The 17,883-nt window shown below is 40.1% G+C and overlaps 3 protein-coding genes across 6 annotated transcripts; 1 reads left to right on the plus strand and 2 right to left on the minus strand.

Annotated features, from left to right (window-relative positions):
• Positions 1 to 1,443: 1,443 nt before the first annotated feature.
• Positions 1,444 to 8,862, plus strand: atf1 (activating transcription factor 1). 4 transcript variants are annotated; one of them, XM_085775555.1, is made up of 8 exons: positions 1,444 to 1,706; positions 3,243 to 3,346; positions 4,277 to 4,399; positions 4,494 to 4,591; positions 4,691 to 4,812; positions 6,416 to 6,598; positions 7,020 to 7,173; positions 7,941 to 8,862. In XM_085775555.1, exons 2-8 carry the CDS (start codon positions 3,248 to 3,250, stop codon positions 8,083 to 8,085), a joined length of 924 nt encoding a protein of 307 aa, XP_085631681.1. In that variant the 5' UTR covers positions 1,444 to 1,706; positions 3,243 to 3,247; the 3' UTR covers positions 8,086 to 8,862. The 4 variants fall into 4 exon arrangements, with proteins under 4 accessions (XP_085631681.1, XP_085631683.1, XP_085631679.1 ...); XM_085775553.1 differs by having other exon boundaries at positions 1,562 to 1,703; positions 3,241 to 3,346; XM_085775556.1 differs by lacking the exon at positions 1,444 to 1,706 and adding an exon at positions 1,775 to 1,880.
• Positions 8,863 to 9,689: 827 nt separating this feature from the next.
• On the minus strand, positions 9,690 to 14,096 carry LOC146986764 (thiol S-methyltransferase TMT1B-like). Its single transcript, XM_085777960.1, has 3 exons — positions 13,869 to 14,096; positions 12,843 to 13,112; positions 9,690 to 9,945 (listed from the first exon to the last, which is right to left on the minus strand). Exons 1-3 carry the CDS (start codon positions 14,094 to 14,096, stop codon positions 9,709 to 9,711), a joined length of 735 nt encoding a protein of 244 aa, XP_085634086.1. The 3' UTR covers positions 9,690 to 9,708.
• A 1,081-nt stretch (positions 14,097 to 15,177) lies between these two features.
• On the minus strand, positions 15,178 to 17,330 carry LOC146986765 (thiol S-methyltransferase TMT1A-like). The gene is made up of 2 exons (XM_085775558.1): positions 16,780 to 17,330; positions 15,178 to 15,657 (listed from the first exon to the last, which is right to left on the minus strand). The coding sequence occupies exons 1-2, from the start codon at positions 17,278 to 17,280 to the stop codon at positions 15,424 to 15,426; spliced, it is 735 nt and encodes a 244-aa protein (XP_085631684.1). The 5' UTR covers positions 17,281 to 17,330; the 3' UTR covers positions 15,178 to 15,423.
• Between the last annotated feature and the right edge of the window lie 553 nt (positions 17,331 to 17,883).

Raw genomic sequence — 17,883 nt, forward strand, 5'->3', positions numbered from 1 at the left:
CAGAGAACTGATGAAATTTAACCAGTAGTGTACTTAAGACTGTATTCATCTCTCTTGAGTTGTTCTATTCAATATTTTGTGTATGCACTCTTGATATGTTGTATATTAATTATTTGGTAAAAAAATCTAAATTGCTCCATTAGGGTGTGATCCACTGATGAATCTTTAATGCTAGAGAGGTGTTTTAACTGGTATAGTTAAGAAAACCAAGGTGGTACACCCCTTCCCACTTTTGTCACTTATTTTCTATTTTGGTTTGTTGTACTTTGTTTTATACTTTATGTAAAAGTAATACATAATAAACAAAACATTTAATCATTGTAGGTGTCTGGGTCTGTTCATGTGTTAATAATAATAAAGATTATTGCCACAATGGGGAATTCAAAGTTACATCAAAAGTTTTTTTTTTTTTATGATACAGTATGTGTAAAATAATAAATCAGTCACATTTATTCAACATTGTTCAGGGACAGATTCATGTGTTGAAAAGACCCAACATTTGGTAAAAAAAAAAACTTATGTGATGTATATAGTTTCCTTTTCACAAGAACATCAACTTCAAGTCTTCGACTTTTTCATATCTCTTCAATTTAATTTTCAAACTGAATAGAAATGATTGAAAACTAAGGGGAAGCGTTGAGCGTTAGTACACTGCATAATGCAATCAAAAATAAAAGTATTGAGACAAGATAAGATGAGACTTTTTATTGATCCCAAATATGAGGAATTTACTTGTTACAGTAGCAGAAGTAATAAAAAATAAAATGTAAAAAAGAGAAATTATATACAGTTTTGTACCAATTATTTCAGAAGAATATATAAATCAGAAATCAGAAATGTTTTTATTGCCAAGAGCAGTCAAGGTAACTTTACAGCACAAAAAGTACAAAAATAGTAAAAAGTAGCAATAAAATAACAATTAAAAAAAGTTATAATCAATCTAAAAAGAATATTGTGGTGCAAAACATACCCATATACTATATACAATTTTGGATTCATACACAATAGAATAGACTAAAGATTGATACAGTTAAATTATTGTGCAAATTATTAGTGCTGCTTGCACACAGGCTGAAAAGTATTGCAGTGTGGAGGGTGTGTGTGTGTAATGTAATAGCCTACGTGTAGAGTTTGTATGATAACTGTCTATGCAGTATATCCTCTATTGGTGTTATGTTGGATTAAAATATTTTAGAACCAATGCATGGTTGCATATTTATATTGCATACTGCACTGGTCTGTGCAAAGCTAATTTCATGCAAGTTTTAGGGGTTGATAACAATGTCATGGTTCCTGTGTAAACTTCTGTAAGGACTGAGATACATATGGCGGAGTAAAAAGTCCATTATCTCACAGTAAAAGCATAAAATGCAGAAGTAAAATAGTTTCGGTTGTAGGGAAGTTATCAAACCCAAACTGTGTCAGGCTGAGTGTGTATCCACCAGTTGCTCGAGCTCTGTGTTCTTCACCAATCACAAAGCCTGGAGAAACTATTACATAATGCGGCTTTGCGAACAGCGCCGCCCATTTCCTTTGGGAAAAAAGTGGTCAGCTATTTTTTTTTTTAGCTGACATCTTTGTATTTTTAGCTGTTAGCAGTCGCTGCTAAGTAACTTTTCCCGAGGTATTTCTTGTGTCAAAGTATACGCGCGAGTTGAACGAAGCCCACGCTGTGAACGAGAGCAGGTCCGCGGCTTTTGAAAAAGGTAAATTTGGGGTCGGACTGGCGTCACTTCGGTGCCTCGGCTCGGCTGGCTCTTTCTGCTGCGCTGCGGCGGTAATGGCGGCGGCTGTTGCTTCGTCAACTCCTCGCCGTTATACGAAGAGGGAAGGTGTAGTTAGCTTAATGGCTCCCCGTATCGCTGACGTCTATTGACGCGGTAACTTGCGTGCCAGTGACAGAGTTACACATATTTGCTCATTGAGACAAAAGCTCATCCATCCATCCCCCGGGCATCGGAGTGGCGAAACTTACCGCGTTTGCAGCTTCGAAAAGCGGTTGTTGTGAACGGTTTAAACTGGTTTTAACGTCCGTTTAACTGGAACGTTAGCAACCGTTAACTAGCAACGGTTACATTCGCGAGCTCGAACGTTCTATGTGTGTTAGCACTCAACGAGACAACTTTTACATTTCTACTCTGAACGTTTTTTCCACTGAATGAGTCGATTCAATTTAGCAATTAAATGTTAAATAATAAATGAAAAGACGTTAATAGCAGCAGACTGTGGGGCCTAACTTAGCTATGTTCCGTAACTCCATGTTATCGTTAGTTGGATTGGCTAACACGATTCAAACCAAAAAGGAAGTGGAGTTTTAGTTCAGCTTTATAATCACATGTTTAACTTTTTTTTTTAAACAAAGCACTGGTTATCTAACTCAAAAACACGAAACTGTGATTTGAAACCGCTCCGATCTGCTCCACTCTGGTTGTGTTACATTAGAGTAATATTTATTTTAAACAAAATAGTCTCTATGAACAAGCTGGCAGGCCACAGTGGGAATAAGTTGTCAGAGCACAACACGGGCAGAGTTGCACGTATTTGCTCATTGAGACAAAAGCTCATCCATCCATCCATCCATCCATCCATCCATCCATTCCCCCGGGCATCGGAGGGGAGAAACTTACCGCGTTTGCAGCTCCGAAAGGCGGTTGTTGTGAACGGCTTTAACGCCCGTTTACCTGAACGTTAGCAACGGTTACCAGCTCGAACGTTCTGTGTGTGTCGGTTAGCACTCATGAGGCAACTTTTACGTTTCTACTGTGGACGTTTTTCAACCGAATGAGTCGATCAGTTGGTTTAAATGTTGCAATTAAATGCTAAATAATAAATGAAAAGGCGTTATTATAGCACGGTAGCTCTGGGGCCTAATTATGTTCTGCAACTCCGTGTTATCGTTTGTTGGATTGGCTAACACACGATTCAAACCAAAAGGAAGTCGAGTATTAGTTCAGCTTCATGATAAGATGACATGTAACGTTTAAAAACAAAGCACTGGGTATCAAATATGACACCTCAATGCGATTTAAAACCGATCCAGTCTGCTCAACTCTGGTCGTGTAATATTATTATTTTATTCTATTCTTTTTTCTTTTCTTCTTTAAACAAAATAGTCCCAGAATAAGCTGTCAGGCCACCCCACCGCCACAGACAGTTGTTGTTGTTGTTGTTGTTGTTGTTGTTGTTGTGTCAGACCAGAGAGCCATTGTAAAACCAGTTAATACTGATTTATTTGTTCCCAGTTACTATGGAAGAAGTACAGCAGGGCAGCAATGGCACTGAGTCACAGACTGCCACCATTCCCACTACCATCACAGCCTCTCAGTTCTCACAGATAGCCCAACAGGTAACTTAAAAAAAACAAAACAAAAAAAACATTAATAAGTAATCTGCAACCAATGGCTTGTGCACAAAAGTCTAGAAATGTTTTTGTATACCAGTAGCCTATATAAGTTATTTTCAGTTTTATTTGTTATTTATATATTGCAAGTTTGCAAAACTCCTATTGTCATATGGATTGAAACATCACATAAATTCGAAAAGACTTCCACATAGCTCTTATCTTATTTACCTTAACCTGGAAAGGTTAGATAAGAATAACCTGAATTGAAACCTTATCTTTCAGACGTTGTATTGCACAATTATAGTATATAGAGTAATGCTTGCTTCAATGAGGTCAGCACTCTAGGGAGAAAAAAAAAAGTAAACACAACTTTATCTACTGTATTAAAGGGCATATGAACTTGTGCTTAGTCATTGTGACAAGACACTTACTACTTACATTTTATCAAACCAGACCAGTCCATCCAAATATAAAAAAAAGTAGAGTCTTTTTTTGTAATATCTGGCCCTGCAGAGTTTTGCGGCTTTATGTGATGTTCATATTGGAGTCACAACCCACTACACAGGCAGAGAAGTGGGTTATGTTTCTCATGTAAACACAGGGAATGTAGATCCAGTGGAGACTGAGGCCTGTAGATTTTCCAAAGTAACTGGGGCATCGTACTGTTGGATTTAAAAAAAAAAAAAAAAAAGTTTTCTGAGTAGCAAAAGCAAAATTGTATTGACTGTTATTGTATTGAAGTGGTGGCAACAGCATAAAACCAAAACCACTTCCATGTCTGGACACCACAGTGGGTAAATCTGTTTTGCGCATTGAGTGAATTCACCCTCAAACCCAAAATTAAAAGTTTCACTGCCCATGCTTGTTGTACAAGCAATAATAATGACCTGATGTACACTGTTTGAAATTTTTATTTTATTTTATTTTTTGTAGATGTCACTGGGTGGGTCGTCGGTCACTGTTGTACAACTGCCAGGGGGTCAGTTTCAGGTTCAGGGAGTGATCCAGTCTGCGCAGTCGTCAGTCATTCAGTCTCCTCAGGTGCAGACTGTACAGGTAAGAGACCCAACCAGTAGCTGCTGTCGATTCATCTGCTTATTGCCATTTTAACAAAATCACTCACTGTGAGTCCACCTTTCTTGCGTTTCAGGTCCAGGGTTCAGATAGTGACGATTCACAAGACTCGTCAGACAGCGGAGCAGCAACCCAAAAGACCAGGGAAATACTGGCGAGGCGGCCGTCATACAGGTAAAAAAACATAAACAACAAAACACAACATACACATACACTGTTAGTTTTTGATGAATGGTATTTCAATCAACCTTCCTTCCTCTTCTCACTTTGCAGAAAGATCCTAAATGACCTGTCAGCGGAGGAAGTGTCACACATTGAGGGAAAGGTCAGCCCAGTGACCACAGGATGTGTTACAGTACCCAGCACAGTCTACCAGACCAGCACCGGCCAATACAGTATGACCTTCTACATACTCCCTTTATGAAAGTGTGAGAGTGTGGGTTTTTCCATGTTCTGTGCACCAGGTTAAAGGAAATCTGTCATAATTATTGGGTTTCTTAGATTGAATAATGAGTTACCGTATATTCGTTTTCAAAAACAACATTTTGCTAAAAGAAAAATCAATTTCCATCCATTACTCTGTGGAAAAACTATGTGCTCCCTTTCACAGCTTTCATGACCAACTGAAGCTGTCGGTGACGTAATTTCCACTCAAATTCTAGCGCTCTAGACATAATGTAGATCACATAGACCAAAAATACAAACTATGAAATAATGAAACTCAAAACCTTAAAGGTATAATGTGTAGGAATTCCCCCCATCTAGCGGTGCGGTTGCATATATGAACATATTCTTGATGTTGCATTCACGTGAAATGGGGCAGACGTCAGACAGACAACAGACGCTGCATGTAACAGGATAAACAAGCGTCTATGTAAACAAGTGGTCCGCCAGCACGAGGCAAAACAATACAGGCGTGACAATATGTTGTCATGGTGATGTCGTATTGTTTACCTGACCCACGTTTTACCGTCTTTCTCTGGTGGAGTAAAATGACATCCGGTTGGTTTGCCGACGGCCGTCTGCCTGACTGCACCTGAATGCAACACCAGTGCCTCCGTCCTTCCTCACACTACACAGTGGTGACAGTTTTAACAGGCCGAGCCGACAGCTCCGCTGAGTTTCCGTGGTTACCTACGGTCACGCTGCCACTCAACGTAAAAAATGGCAATGCAACATGGCAGCCTCGGTTCGGTGCATACAATACTTATGTATTCATAACGGCTTGTAACAACTCATTCTAAGGTACGAGAAAGCTTTCTTTTGTATGCGGCTGTGATTCCACTTCAATGAAATACGTATTTATGAAAGCAGTAATTGATTTTTGCTAATAAAAAGCCAAATAAGTTACACACTGGGGGTTTAATCTCAATCTATTTTACAACTATAAATCATGGCTCTTACAATTATGATTGTTACATATGATTACACACTATATAGTTTTGTGTCACTTTTGCTATATTAGCTTAAAGGGACAACGAGGAGTTTTGGAAAAGCGAAGCGTTTTCACACTACATTTATGAGCCTCCGCGCACCGTGAAATTCTTTGACCGGCGCAAGACAGACATGTTTTCATTCATCAAGAATTAAAGTCAGAGGTTCGAAGACGATCACATACCGTCGTAGTTCCGACCATAAACGGGGATTCGGCGGCGTTATTCTCATGACTCGCCATGAAACCGAAAGTAAGGAAAACGCTGGTCGGCTTGACCAGCATTTCCGCCACCACTAATGATAACAAAATAACGATGGAGACAAAACGATATATTTATCGAAAATGGGCCCATTAACAAGTGGTAACGGAGATTCATCCATATGAGACTTTTTTATTGTCGCAGAATTTTTCGTTCTGCTGCTGGAGAAACTCCTCGTTGTCCCTTTTAAGTGTCCATTAAAATTCTCAGAAACAGTCCTTTTGAATTGTATCTCTGAAAAGTGGTACTGACTTGTGCATTTTTTTCTCAACGCTGCTCTCCTCTGTGTGGTTTCATTTTCTAGTTACCATAGCTGCAAATGGCACGATCCAGCTGGCGACTCCCGGGTCCGAAGGCATTCAGGGTCTGCAGGCCGTCACCATGGCGAACTCCGGCGGAGCCCAGCAAGGCCACACCATCCTGCAGTATGCCCAGACACCTGACGGCCAGCAGATACTGGTGCCTAGCAACCAGGTTGTTGTACAAGGTACAAGCAAAACGTGGCATAGTCAATGAGCTTCACCTGAATTAGTTATATGAATTTTTAGTATGTTTTTATTTGAACTTGTATTATAAGTATTTTATTCTATTTATTGCACCTCACACTTTCTTTCTTTCTCTTCTCGTGGATATGTTTGCCTTTGTTAATGTTTTATTGTGTATTATGTACTGTGTATGGATGTTTTACATGTACAAGGCAGCTGTTACAACTCCCTTGCCCAAGACAAATTTCCCCTGGTGGGACAAATAAAGTTTATTTGATTTGATTGATTTGATGAATAGTTTTATACGTTTATGTTGTTGGTTTGTAAGAGGAGCTGAGCAGACACATAAAATATCAGTTTAATTACAAAAACAAAAAAAGGAAAAGTGTTTTTGCTAATGAATTGATGTATTGTTTCTTTCAGGTGCAGGAGGTGAGGTACAGACATACCAGATCCGTGCAGCGCCCACGTCCAGCTCGCTGCCTCAGACTGTAGTCATGACGTCTCCTGTGGGACTCTCTCAAGGCAAATCTGACGACCCAACAATGAAGAGAGAAATCAGGCTCGCAAAGAACAGGTACATGTGCTGGAAATTAGTAGATTATAATAAATGCTTTAGAGAAAAGTTGTATCTAATTGAAATATTTGTTGATTACATAGTTTAAATCCAAATACAGCACACTGCTCCACCCTGGGCGTTGCCTCTGATTTGTCATTGACGGGTCATCAATCAGCTTCTGTAGAGTTGAACAATGCACAGTAGGAGTATTACACCAGAAACAAACTAGACTTACATTATATAAGTTGAAGTAGCCTATATATGTGACTTAAACAGATAGTTCAACATTTTGGCAAATTGTCCCATTGCCATTATCCCTATAGTCATAGCAGTAGGTTCATTACCTTTAATTGTCGGTGCAAGCTGTTTTTAGAACGGTGGAGCAGAGCCGTGAGCTGGTACGCTACGGAGGCTAATGAGATTTCTTGGTTTCCCTCATCAAACTCATCAAACTCATCAAATACACAATCCCACAACTCCAAAACGCTCTGGTGGACAAGTTGTGACCTGCACATTCACCACGCTATGAGATAATAACAGAACGTTACCAGAGTTGTTTTAGAGGGAAATTCATGAAAAACCGCTGATGCACGTTGCCTTCAGGGGCAGTTTTTCAGCAAGCAGTCTCTGCATTTCCCTCTAAAACAACTCTGTCTGGTAACGTTCTGTTATTATCTCATAGGTAACGAACCTACTGCTGGGCCAATTTGCCAAAATGTTGAACTATCCCTTTAATATAAACACACATCAGTCGGTCTAACTTGCACTTTGTTTCCCTCTTTCAGAGAGGCGGCCCGAGAATGTCGACGGAAAAAAAAGGAATACGTTAAATGCCTGGAAAATCGTGTAGCTGTTCTCGAGAACCAAAACAAGACCCTGATCGAAGAACTGAAAACGTTAAAGGACCTTTATTGTGTGAAGACAGGATAACCTGCTTGAATACAGGTGGAGGACGGAGACGTAATGTGGCAGCGGCGGCGGAGCAGCTCAGCCGTGTGGACATGTCGGGGTTTCTGGGAACACTTCATTTCAGGCTGAGATCCTCCGGTGTTTTTTTTTTTACTCTGTTTGATATAAAAGTGACTTATGATCGCAGTGAGATTTACTCAACAAATAAAACAAACAAAAAGAGAGAGAGAGGGAGAGAAATTGGCAGTTTTCCACCTGATGTTTTTTAAAAAGAAAAAAGAAATTTGCTAATGCTATAACATTTATAGTTGTGTACATTTTAATACAGGGAGGTTTGAAATTGTGAGCTCAGTTTCTAAATGTATCCCTTCTTCTTTTCTCTCGTTTTTAAAGATGTTGCTGTTGGGATGTTTTTTTTTTTTTTTTTCCTTCTTCCCCAACAGCATCTGCAGGTTTTATGACTGTTTTAATGACTACACACACACACACACACATACATAATTCCTTTTTATTTTGTGAACCAGCAGTCCCCCCCCCCCTTCATTTCTCCCATTACAATTGTCATTCCTTATTTTTGTGCAATGGAATATAAAGGGTAACAGAAAAGATGACATTGAGGGTGGTTTGTTCGGTTGTTTCTTGGCAGTTACTTAGACAATCAGGGAAAAAAAAAAAGCACAGTGTCCAGGTAATATTTATTAAGTACATCTTGGGAGGGGCGGGGAAGAAGAACAAACTGTGTATGAAATGTTGCTGATTCTGTAAGAAAATAAATATATTTTCACTCAACATGAAAAATGTTTTGTTCGCTGTAATTGGGAACATAATCCGACACAAGAATATAAGGCAGGAAGTAAAATATATACATACCTCGTAATGACTAAAGTTGTAGTGAAAATACTGTATACAGTACACAGGATAAAATAAATTTACCATATTAATCTTAAAGGAATAGTTCACCAAAAAATGAAAATTATTCAGTCATTAGTGACTCATCCTCATGCTGATGAATACTCCGGAGTAGTTTTTTATTCCTCAAAGTGCATCTGGAGACCCAGGAGGCCGGTTCGTAGTCTAACAAGAGTCAATAGGGCCCAACACAAAAACCATTTAATATTCCTCCGTATGTCCTAAATTATGTTGTTTCCAGTAAACTCTGGACTATCTCCCTTCAGGACACTTGGATTGCAGTGGACGAGCAGTGTGGAGGAATATTAAATGGTTTTTGTGTAGTTTTATGGACGTTTTTGTGTCCGTCCTCTCATATAAAGTTTTGGTTGGACTAGAAGCCGGCCTCCCGGGTCTCCAGGTGCACTTTGAGTAATAACAAACTACTCCGGAGTATTGATCAGCATGAGGATGAGTCACTAATGACTGAATAATTTTCATTTTTTGGTTAACTATTCCTTTAATGCGGGGCGTCGCGTGGCGTAGTGGTTAGAGCGGGCGCCCCATGTATAGAGGCACAGTCCTCGCTGCGGTCGGCCCCGGTTCGAGTCCCGCGTCGGGCGCCATTTGCTGCATGTCATCCCCCCTCTCTCTGCCTCCCCATTTCCTGTCTGTCTCAACTGTACTATCTATAAAGGCATAAAAGCCCAAAAAATATACTTTAAAAAAAAAACTATTCCTTTAATGTGCAGCCAGTCACTTAATGCAGTATCCCATGATGTGTGGTCTGATCATTAAAGTGACTTCTGGAGCCTCGATTTGTTTTAGGTGAAGTTCAGAAAAACCAGCGTCCTCCAGGTCTTTCCACGTCGCCCTGGTGACCATGCACCCGTCTCCGAGGTAGAACCACAGAGGTTCGAACACGTACTGACAGAAGTAGATCCAGGAGGACGGATCTGAGACCACATGCTCCAGAAAGTAGAAGGCTCCACCCTGAAAGACACAGAGGCAGAGCTGGTTAAACCACATGACTGCACTTCAAATCAAATCAGGCACCTGTCACTTTGTAACTACTGTATGTATGTGCATCGGCTGGATTTAACGTCCTGCTATTGGTTTAGAGCAGAGGTCCTCAAACTGATGGAGAGATGGAGCAGGGACCCCCGACCCAGATCAGACCTGCGATACAATTTTATGTGGCTATGAGAAAATGTCATATTTCTATTACTGAAGGGATAATTCAACATTTTAGCAAATTCTACTCTCACCATAATCCCTATAGTCATAGCAGTAGGTTCATTATCGGTGCATGTTTTCTTAACCCCAAACATACAACATGAACTTACAGCCAAGAAAAGATGCCAAGTTTCTGGTGTGGACAAAATGGCACAGGACAGAAAACCAGGCTAAATATACTGTAGGCTGTGTGTTTTGTTTTGTTTTGTTTTGTTTTGTTTTGTTCTGTTATTTTCTTACATCACAGTACAGTTTTCATGTCTGGCCCCTACAACATACTTAAGTGTTTTTAATTTTGGCCCTTTGTCTGTCTCATGACACCTCTGCCCTACAGTATACTACTATATACTATACTATACTTTGTATAAAGTTGTGTTTTATACTAAACTGGGCCTAGTGCCACCCATCATACACAGGTTCATATATTCATGTTTTTATTTGAAACGTCTCAAAATGTGCAAGGCCACAGTGATTTATAAACACACCTTCAACAATGTCTGTCAATTGCATGATAATCATGCATACAAGCAATTTAAAAAACAATTTAAACGTAAAAATTAAAATAGATAAAACTATATTTTAAAAAACTGGAAGAGGAAAAGTGAAAAGTGAAGTAAGTGCCATCAGTGTGTTTACGTGCTTTATTTTGATCCTTCCAATTTCTGACTGGAAAATAGAACAAGTATCAGAAAGCAGAGAAACCTAGAGGCTTAATGTAATCAGTGTAAACCAAAATGCATCCTTCAGTCTCTCTGTGTGACATAGCATCTCCAGAGAGTCCTCCACACATTATAAACGCTTACTGTAATATATAAAACCATGTTTAAAAAGTCATAAAAGAAAAACTTATTATAATTCTAAAATCATAAAGCACTGTGTCTGTCTACTTTGTAAAGGACAATAATTTCTGTAATATGACAACTGTAGTGGGACTGATCTGGTATCTTGTTTCATTTTGGAGGACAGCTCATCCTCTCAACCAGGCCAGGGAAGGGAAAGAGTTTAATTTTTACTTTGGCTTCAGGTCATAAGTAACCAGAAAAAACCCATCCAACCAGTTTAGGCTTTAACAAGACGGTGAGGAAATCAGATCCCCACTTAAGTCCCCACTGTCCAAAATCTGTATTGCCCCCCCCACTCACATGTTTGCCCATGTGCCAGCGTTGACAACCAACCATTCAGAAACAGCCACAGATCCTCAGAGCCTCTCGATGCCCCAGTTCACTGCCTGTCAGTTTGTTTTTAGGGACCGGCTGAAGGATTTTGTGCAGCTGAACATGCAAACTCCACCAGGGTGGGTCCTGCCTTATCTTGTGGCCCTTATTTGTTGAAGGGCCATGTGCCAAAATATAGTTAAGTCACATAATCCATGTGTTTTTTTAAATAGACATGTCCAGTCAAAGAGTCAGAGTGCTTTAGCTCTGGCTCTGTGCTGTATGGACACGCTGCGTGCTGTGGGAATTGACTTTATAATTAGAAAACACGCCAAATGCTCTATTGCACAATGTTGGAAGAATGTTGGCTGTCCCTCTTTTGACCACTGGTTAAACAACTTAACATCAAGTTGGACCTTTGTATCGATAAACTGACCTATATTAGAAAGCAGGCTTCTGAATTTCATAACATTTTGGAAGATGTTTCTGGAACTGAGAAAATGTTTAATTTTACTGTGGGGAATGTACGCTATACTGTTTCATTCATTTATGTATTGTATTGTTTTTGTTTTTTGTGTTGGATGTTAATGTATAAATACAAAAACCAATAAATATCAGAGCTCCAGACTAACTTTTTTAGGAGCGCAAACAGAGAATTTAGAGTCACAAATCAACTTGCAAAGCAAATTTTCACATTTCCTTTTTATTCATGATCCTCATACACCTTGGCCTGTCACCTGTAATGACAGATTCCTGATTCTTTGAGTGTTAAAAAACAAAACAAAACAAAAAACAGCAAATTTACTGGTTGCACATGTGCAAGTAGATGAAAAATGTACATTTATGTCTCAAATTTTAGGCCCATTTAGGAGCAGTTTGGAGCCCTGAATATATGTCTGAAAAGAAAGAAAGAAAGAAAGAAAGAAAGAAAGAAAAGAGCAGTAGAAATGTTTAAAGGGATAGTTCAACATGCTGACGTGGACAAGTTGTGACCTGCACATTCACCACGCTATGAGATAATAACACAACGTTACCAGACAGAGTTGTTTTAGAGGGAAATTCATGCAAAACTGCTGATGCGCGTTGCCTTCAGGGACAGTTTTTCATCAAGCAGTCTCTGCATTTACCTCGAAAACGGCTCAGTTTTGTAACATTATGTTATTATCTCATAGCGTGGTGAATGTGCAGGTCACAACTTGTCCACGAAAGCGTTTTGGAGTTGTTGGATTGTGTATTTGATGAGTTTGATGAGGGAAACCAAGAAATCCCATGAGCCTCCGTAGCGTAGCTCTGAGCAGCTCACGGCTCTGCTCCGCCGTTCTAAAAACAGCTTGCACCGACAATTAAAGGTAACGAACCTACTGCTATGACTATTATAGGGATTATGGCAATGGGCCAGTTTTACCAAAATGTTGAACTATCCCTTTAAGCTCTCTGGGGTCATTCCTGTGAGGTCACACATATTTCCAACAGCTCGTGAAGGCAGCACATCATACTCACCGTCTTGAGGACCCGTCGGATCTCCTGCAGCACCTGCCTCACGTCCTGCACAGAGCAGAGCACCAGGGTGCAGACAACCACGTCCACGGACTCGTCCCCCACGTCCTTCATGTCCTCTCCGCGCGCCACCACAAACGCGTCGTACGTCAGGTGTGTGTTTGCGTCCATGCTCCTGCGCAGGTAGCTGAGGAAGTGCGGGTTGGGGTCGGTGCAGAGCACGGTGCAGCCGTCCGGGTAGAACTGGAAGTTGGCTCCGCTGCCACAGCCGACCTCAGATTCACATTCAGATATTTTTATTCATATAGCCTACTTTGTAGGAGAGAATATATTACAGATTTGCAATTACGACAGATGTACATGAAAGGGAACCCCAGGGAAGCAGAAACTGCTTATAAATAGGGGACCCAACAATCAATAACAAACAACAAAGACATGCTCTATCCCACAACCCCCCCACACCCACATAATCACAAAAACACCCCGAGATTTTCATGGTTTTTGTTTTTCCATTTTAAATCAGATGGTGTGAAATCCCCACTGTGACATAACAGAACAGTGGCCTGCTTTTTTTTTCCTCTTTTTTTTACATCCCACATCCATGATAAAGGCTCTGTCTTTTTCATTAGGCCTGTGTTAATCTGAAAACAGTAAGATTGAATAAAATGATCTTGTTTTTAAGAAATCTTGTAAGACATTGTTTTACTGTTTAATTTTCATTGAATATAAGAAAGTAGGGATAAGTAGTCAACTAGTATGAAATAACATGACGCCTTGGACTGTCCTCCCCTATTTTTTCAGTCACCAGCCGCCACTATGCTCATAAACAGTATTGTTTCCAAGAGGTGATTCTGACAATGGTTATATTGTAATTACTTAAATAAGGCAAGATACGTGATTCTAGGCGAAACATGATTCTGGCGGAGGTTACATTATAAATAGTCCTATGCTAATACGAGATATATGATTCTTGCAGAGGTTATATATAATAAAAAGTACATGAAAAAAGTACAAGTACAGTAAAGGTACCTCCAGCAGCCGCAGTGTCCCGTCGCTGCCCGTAAACCTGCACACGCTCCTGAACAGCTCTCTCTTCAGCTGGTGCATGTTGTGGTTGTAGGAGAAGGTGATGTTGTAGGCCAGCAGCGGGAACAGCCGCTTGTAGGGCCGCAGCAGGCCGGCGGCGTGCAGCAGCTGCAGGGGCAGAGCCACCGCACAGCAGAGCAGTCTGCACAGCTTCATGAGGAAAGGCTTCATGTTTGAAACCTCAGAGTCTGAGAAGAGCTTTTTAGTTTTACAGACAGAGACTTTAGAAGATCAACAGATTACACTGTTAATACCTGAGCTGTGTGTGTGGTTTCACCACACGGAGGCGCCAGTAGACAAATGTCAGAGGGTGACTGTCTGAATTCAGTGCACTTTGGTTTGTCAGATTTTTGAAAAACACTTTCAACAATGACTCAGCCCTCTCAATGTTTTTTTGTTACAGGGTTGAAGATTTTGACTAAAAGTAGCCATAAGACCATAATTAGCCAAGGCAAGGATCACCACATGACTTGAAATCATGAAAGCATAATATTTTTCAACACTATTGTTTGTTTCAAACAGTTGTTAACTATCATTTATTTATGTAAAGGAGTTGAAAGGTTGAGCTTAATGATGTCAATCTTGCAATAAATAAGCAATTAAATATATGTAAGAAAAGATGTTAACACTTTCTTCTCTTTACAGTGTGTTCTTCAAAAGATTTAAGTGATGTCACTTCATTAGTTTAGGGAAATTGGTATGTTGTTAGAGGGTTGAACAAAACTGGGGGACATGATAAAATATTGCTATTTCATAAATAACTGATGTATTTTTTCAGATTTTTGTATTGTTTTGGTTAAAAGAAATTAGGTTTATTGCAATTTTTGTTTTAAATTCAATGAAAAAGTGATTCTTGTCAGAAGGGACATACAAATATTTGTCTGTCATCTACTCCTTAGCAACCCGATTAAAAAAAGAGAACGTTTTTTTTAATGTTTTATAATCCAAAGACACAGATCTATCAAAAAAAGTTACTTTATTTGAAAATGTTTGAGGTAAACCTGAACTGAATTGAGAAAACCACCCAGAACAAGTCCAACAAGCCCCCGCCCCCCCCAATTTAGCCTCAATGTTTGTCCAATAATAATAAAAACTCCAGAGGATCTATTTAATCACAACAAAATATTTATTGGTGTCAGATCAAAAGGCAGTCTAAAACACTGTCACTACACCAGTAGCACAGAGAACTTTTCTATGGCAGTATGACACTGATCAATCAGCAAGCAGCTTAGCGGCGAGGAGCAGAGGACGACGATCCAACAACCATCAACATGTTTTCAACACGAGTACAAAATTAGATTCATTGGCCGTTAGTATAAGGTGCTTATTCAACGTTTAACGTCAGTTTTTCCTTCACTAAATATCAAGCTAGTATCAAAGTGACTTGTGTTAATATATCTCTATCACTGGTGATTAAATCATGTGACATAGGGAGAGGCATTTAGTGATTGGCATATACACAAACACACTAGTTAGTAGGAAGCCAACGGGACAGCATCTATTTGACAGCGTAGCCTACGATGTGTGGTTTGATGAGGAACACGAGCGGAGCGTCGATGTGTCTCAGTTTCAGGTCGGTGAATCCAGCTGCCTCCAGATGTTTCCACGTGTCACGGGTGACCTCGCAGCCGTCGCCGAAGTAGAACCAGGCAGGCTGCAGAACGTGCTGGAAGAAGAAGGCCCAGGTGGAGGCGTCGGCAACAACATGCTCCAAGAAGAAGAAGGCTCCACCCTGCAGGACATCATGAAAACTCAATAAAGAAATCCTTAAAAATGACAATATATATTTTTCCTGACAAACCTGGGGACAAAATGTTAGAAGACTTCAACTAAATTGAATATTTCTTTTTCCCCATCCGGTTAAGGTGAAATCTCTGCTTCTTTATAGTAGTAGTAGTAGTAGTAGTAGTAGTAGTAGTAGTAGTAAGTATTTCTAAAAAAGAAACTTGAACTCACTTTAACTGTTCCCTCAGTTAATCTAAATAGTGAGTGTGATATTCTACAGCTGCTGAGTAAAGTTATCTGGTGAACAAACAGTGATATCAACATTTGCTTTAAACTACCTCAAACACATCTTTGACATATGGGCCACTTTTTTGGTTTTTTACACTTATGTATGCACAAAAATCAAATATATTGGTGACCCTTTGTATCTTCTATATCAAAACAGACCACAGGTAAAAGGTCAATTTAAGTTACAGTGGCCAAGGGTTAATATGTTGTCGTGGATTATTTTAAGTGTAGGCTACAAAGCAGAAATTATGATTTTTATAAAATATGGGAGTCCTTTTTTTGGGTCAAATATTGGTTTGAATATTTCCACCATTATTTCACAAGAGGATCTGAGCACTAAAGGGGTACTCTACCTTTTCTTTTTTAAATCTAATGGATTTATTTTTTTATGTAACTTTCTTTACAATGTAAAGATAGCCATCATTCACATTATTTTATTTCTTCTTAAAAAAAAAAAAAAAAAACTTGAACAGGATGAGCCAAAAATGTTTAAGTTATATAATGTTCTTGTTCCATCAGTAATTTTAGGTTCAATTATTATTATTTTTTAACCTCCTATGTTGTTTTCTTCTCAGTCTTGAATATAAACAGCTTTGTAAAGTGTAAAAGCAGATGTCACATAAACAGAGGGCTCTTTGTTTGGCGAGTTGGTGAACAATAGTGAGGGATTAATTCACATGTTGCACTGTGGTCGTCGAGCTATTATTAGATTAGACCAACAGTAGCCTGCATAGTATGATACATTTAACAACAATATTGGTGCGTTATTTGTTGGGGAAAACACGTGTTAGGTATTTTTTTCCCCCCCAGTAGCACCGGGGCAGAGGATTAAACAACTTACTGGCCGCAGGACCCGGTGCGCCTCTCGCAGAGTTTGCGGTATGTTGTTGACAGAGCAGAGCACCAGGGTGCAGACAACAGCGTCTACCGATGCGTCCTCGACTGACCCCATGTCCTCCCCCGACGCCACCACGAACCTGTCGTACGTCAGGTGCTCGTTCTCGGACATGGACTGGTCCAGGTATTTCTGGAAGTGCGGGTTTGGGTCGGTGCAGATCACCCTGCAGCCGGACGGGTAGTACTGGAAATTAGTCCCGGTGCCGCAGCCGATCTCCAGGAGCGTGAGCTGCTGTTTGCCCGAAGGCACGAACTCCGACAGGCTGCGGAACAGCTCCTTCTTCTTGTCGTGCATCTTCTTGTTGTACGTGACAGAAAGCCGGTACAGACATATCGGAAAGACGCGTTTGTAGACCGAGTACAGGCCGAGAGCGTGGATCAGGTGCATGGGCAAACACAGCACGTTGACGAGCAGCGTGAAGAAGCGCATCAGCAACACAGCCATGATGGTGACTGCCGAGCGGGACCTGCAGCAGAGTAGACCAGCCGGAGACTAATGAGAGAGAGAGACAGAGGATCCAAACAGACCTGTTGGCGGCAATATAAGCGGAGCCAGCGCGGCGCTTCCGGTGCGACTTTTCAAAATAAAAGCTGACAACTATGAATGAGTGACAACCAACAGGAAAAACTCCTCGCACACTGATCAAAAATGAATGGGAATGTCCACCAGAGAGATTGGCGGATGCAGAAAACATTTAATGGTCCATCAAAAACAACAAAAAAGTGCAACCATTCTCCATGCTCCAATTTTCCCCTGTTTTCCACATAGACTGTAGCTAAAAAAATAGGGTTTTCCATGGAGTTTTTCCTCAGTCGATGTGAGGGTCTAAGGGCAGAGGATGTTGTTATGTAAAAACGGGCTATACAAATAAAATTGCCTTATTTACCTTGCCATGGTGATAAAATAAAAAATAAAGAACAAAACGCTTCGGCCTACACAGCCATCTTCAGTCTGTCTTATGAATGAGTGAAAATAAAATTGCTCTCTCTTTTGTTTTGTTTTTTACGACGGAGTATTAGCCACATTTAGAATTTTTTCCCCACAGAC

Source organism: Trachurus japonicus, chromosome 5 (assembly GCF_045865225.1).
Source record: "Trachurus japonicus isolate A0001 chromosome 5, Traja_1.0".
Taxonomy (NCBI): domain Eukaryota; kingdom Metazoa; phylum Chordata; class Actinopteri; order Carangiformes; family Carangidae; genus Trachurus; species Trachurus japonicus.

Excerpts from the sequence above, each read along its gene's own strand:
- atf1 (XM_085775555.1), top strand. The coding sequence starts at position 3,248 with ATGGAAGAAGTACAGCAGGGCAGCAATGGCACTGAGTCACAGACTGCC. Across the intron at positions 3,347-4,276 it reads TCTCACAGATAGCCCAACAG|ATGTCACTGGGTGGGTCGTC; the intron begins GTAACTTAAAAA and ends TATTTTTTGTAG. Across the intron at positions 4,813-6,415 it reads GACCAGCACCGGCCAATACA|TTACCATAGCTGCAAATGGC; the intron begins GTATGACCTTCT and ends TTCATTTTCTAG.
- LOC146986764 (XM_085777960.1), bottom strand. The coding sequence starts at position 14,096 with ATGAAGCCTTTCCTCATGAAGCTGTGCAGACTGCTCTGCTGTGCGGTG. Across the intron at positions 13,113-13,868 it reads GGACACTGCGGCTGCTGGAG|GTCGGCTGTGGCAGCGGAGC; the intron begins GTACCTTTACTG and ends TGTGAATCTGAG. Across the intron at positions 9,946-12,842 it reads TCCGACGGGTCCTCAAGACG|GGTGGAGCCTTCTACTTTCT; the intron begins GTGAGTATGATG and ends TGTGTCTTTCAG.
- LOC146986765 (XM_085775558.1), bottom strand. The coding sequence starts at position 17,280 with ATGGCTGTGTTGCTGATGCGCTTCTTCACGCTGCTCGTCAACGTGCTG. Across the intron at positions 15,658-16,779 it reads CGCACCGGGTCCTGCGGCCA|GGTGGAGCCTTCTTCTTCTT; the intron begins GTAAGTTGTTTA and ends GATGTCCTGCAG.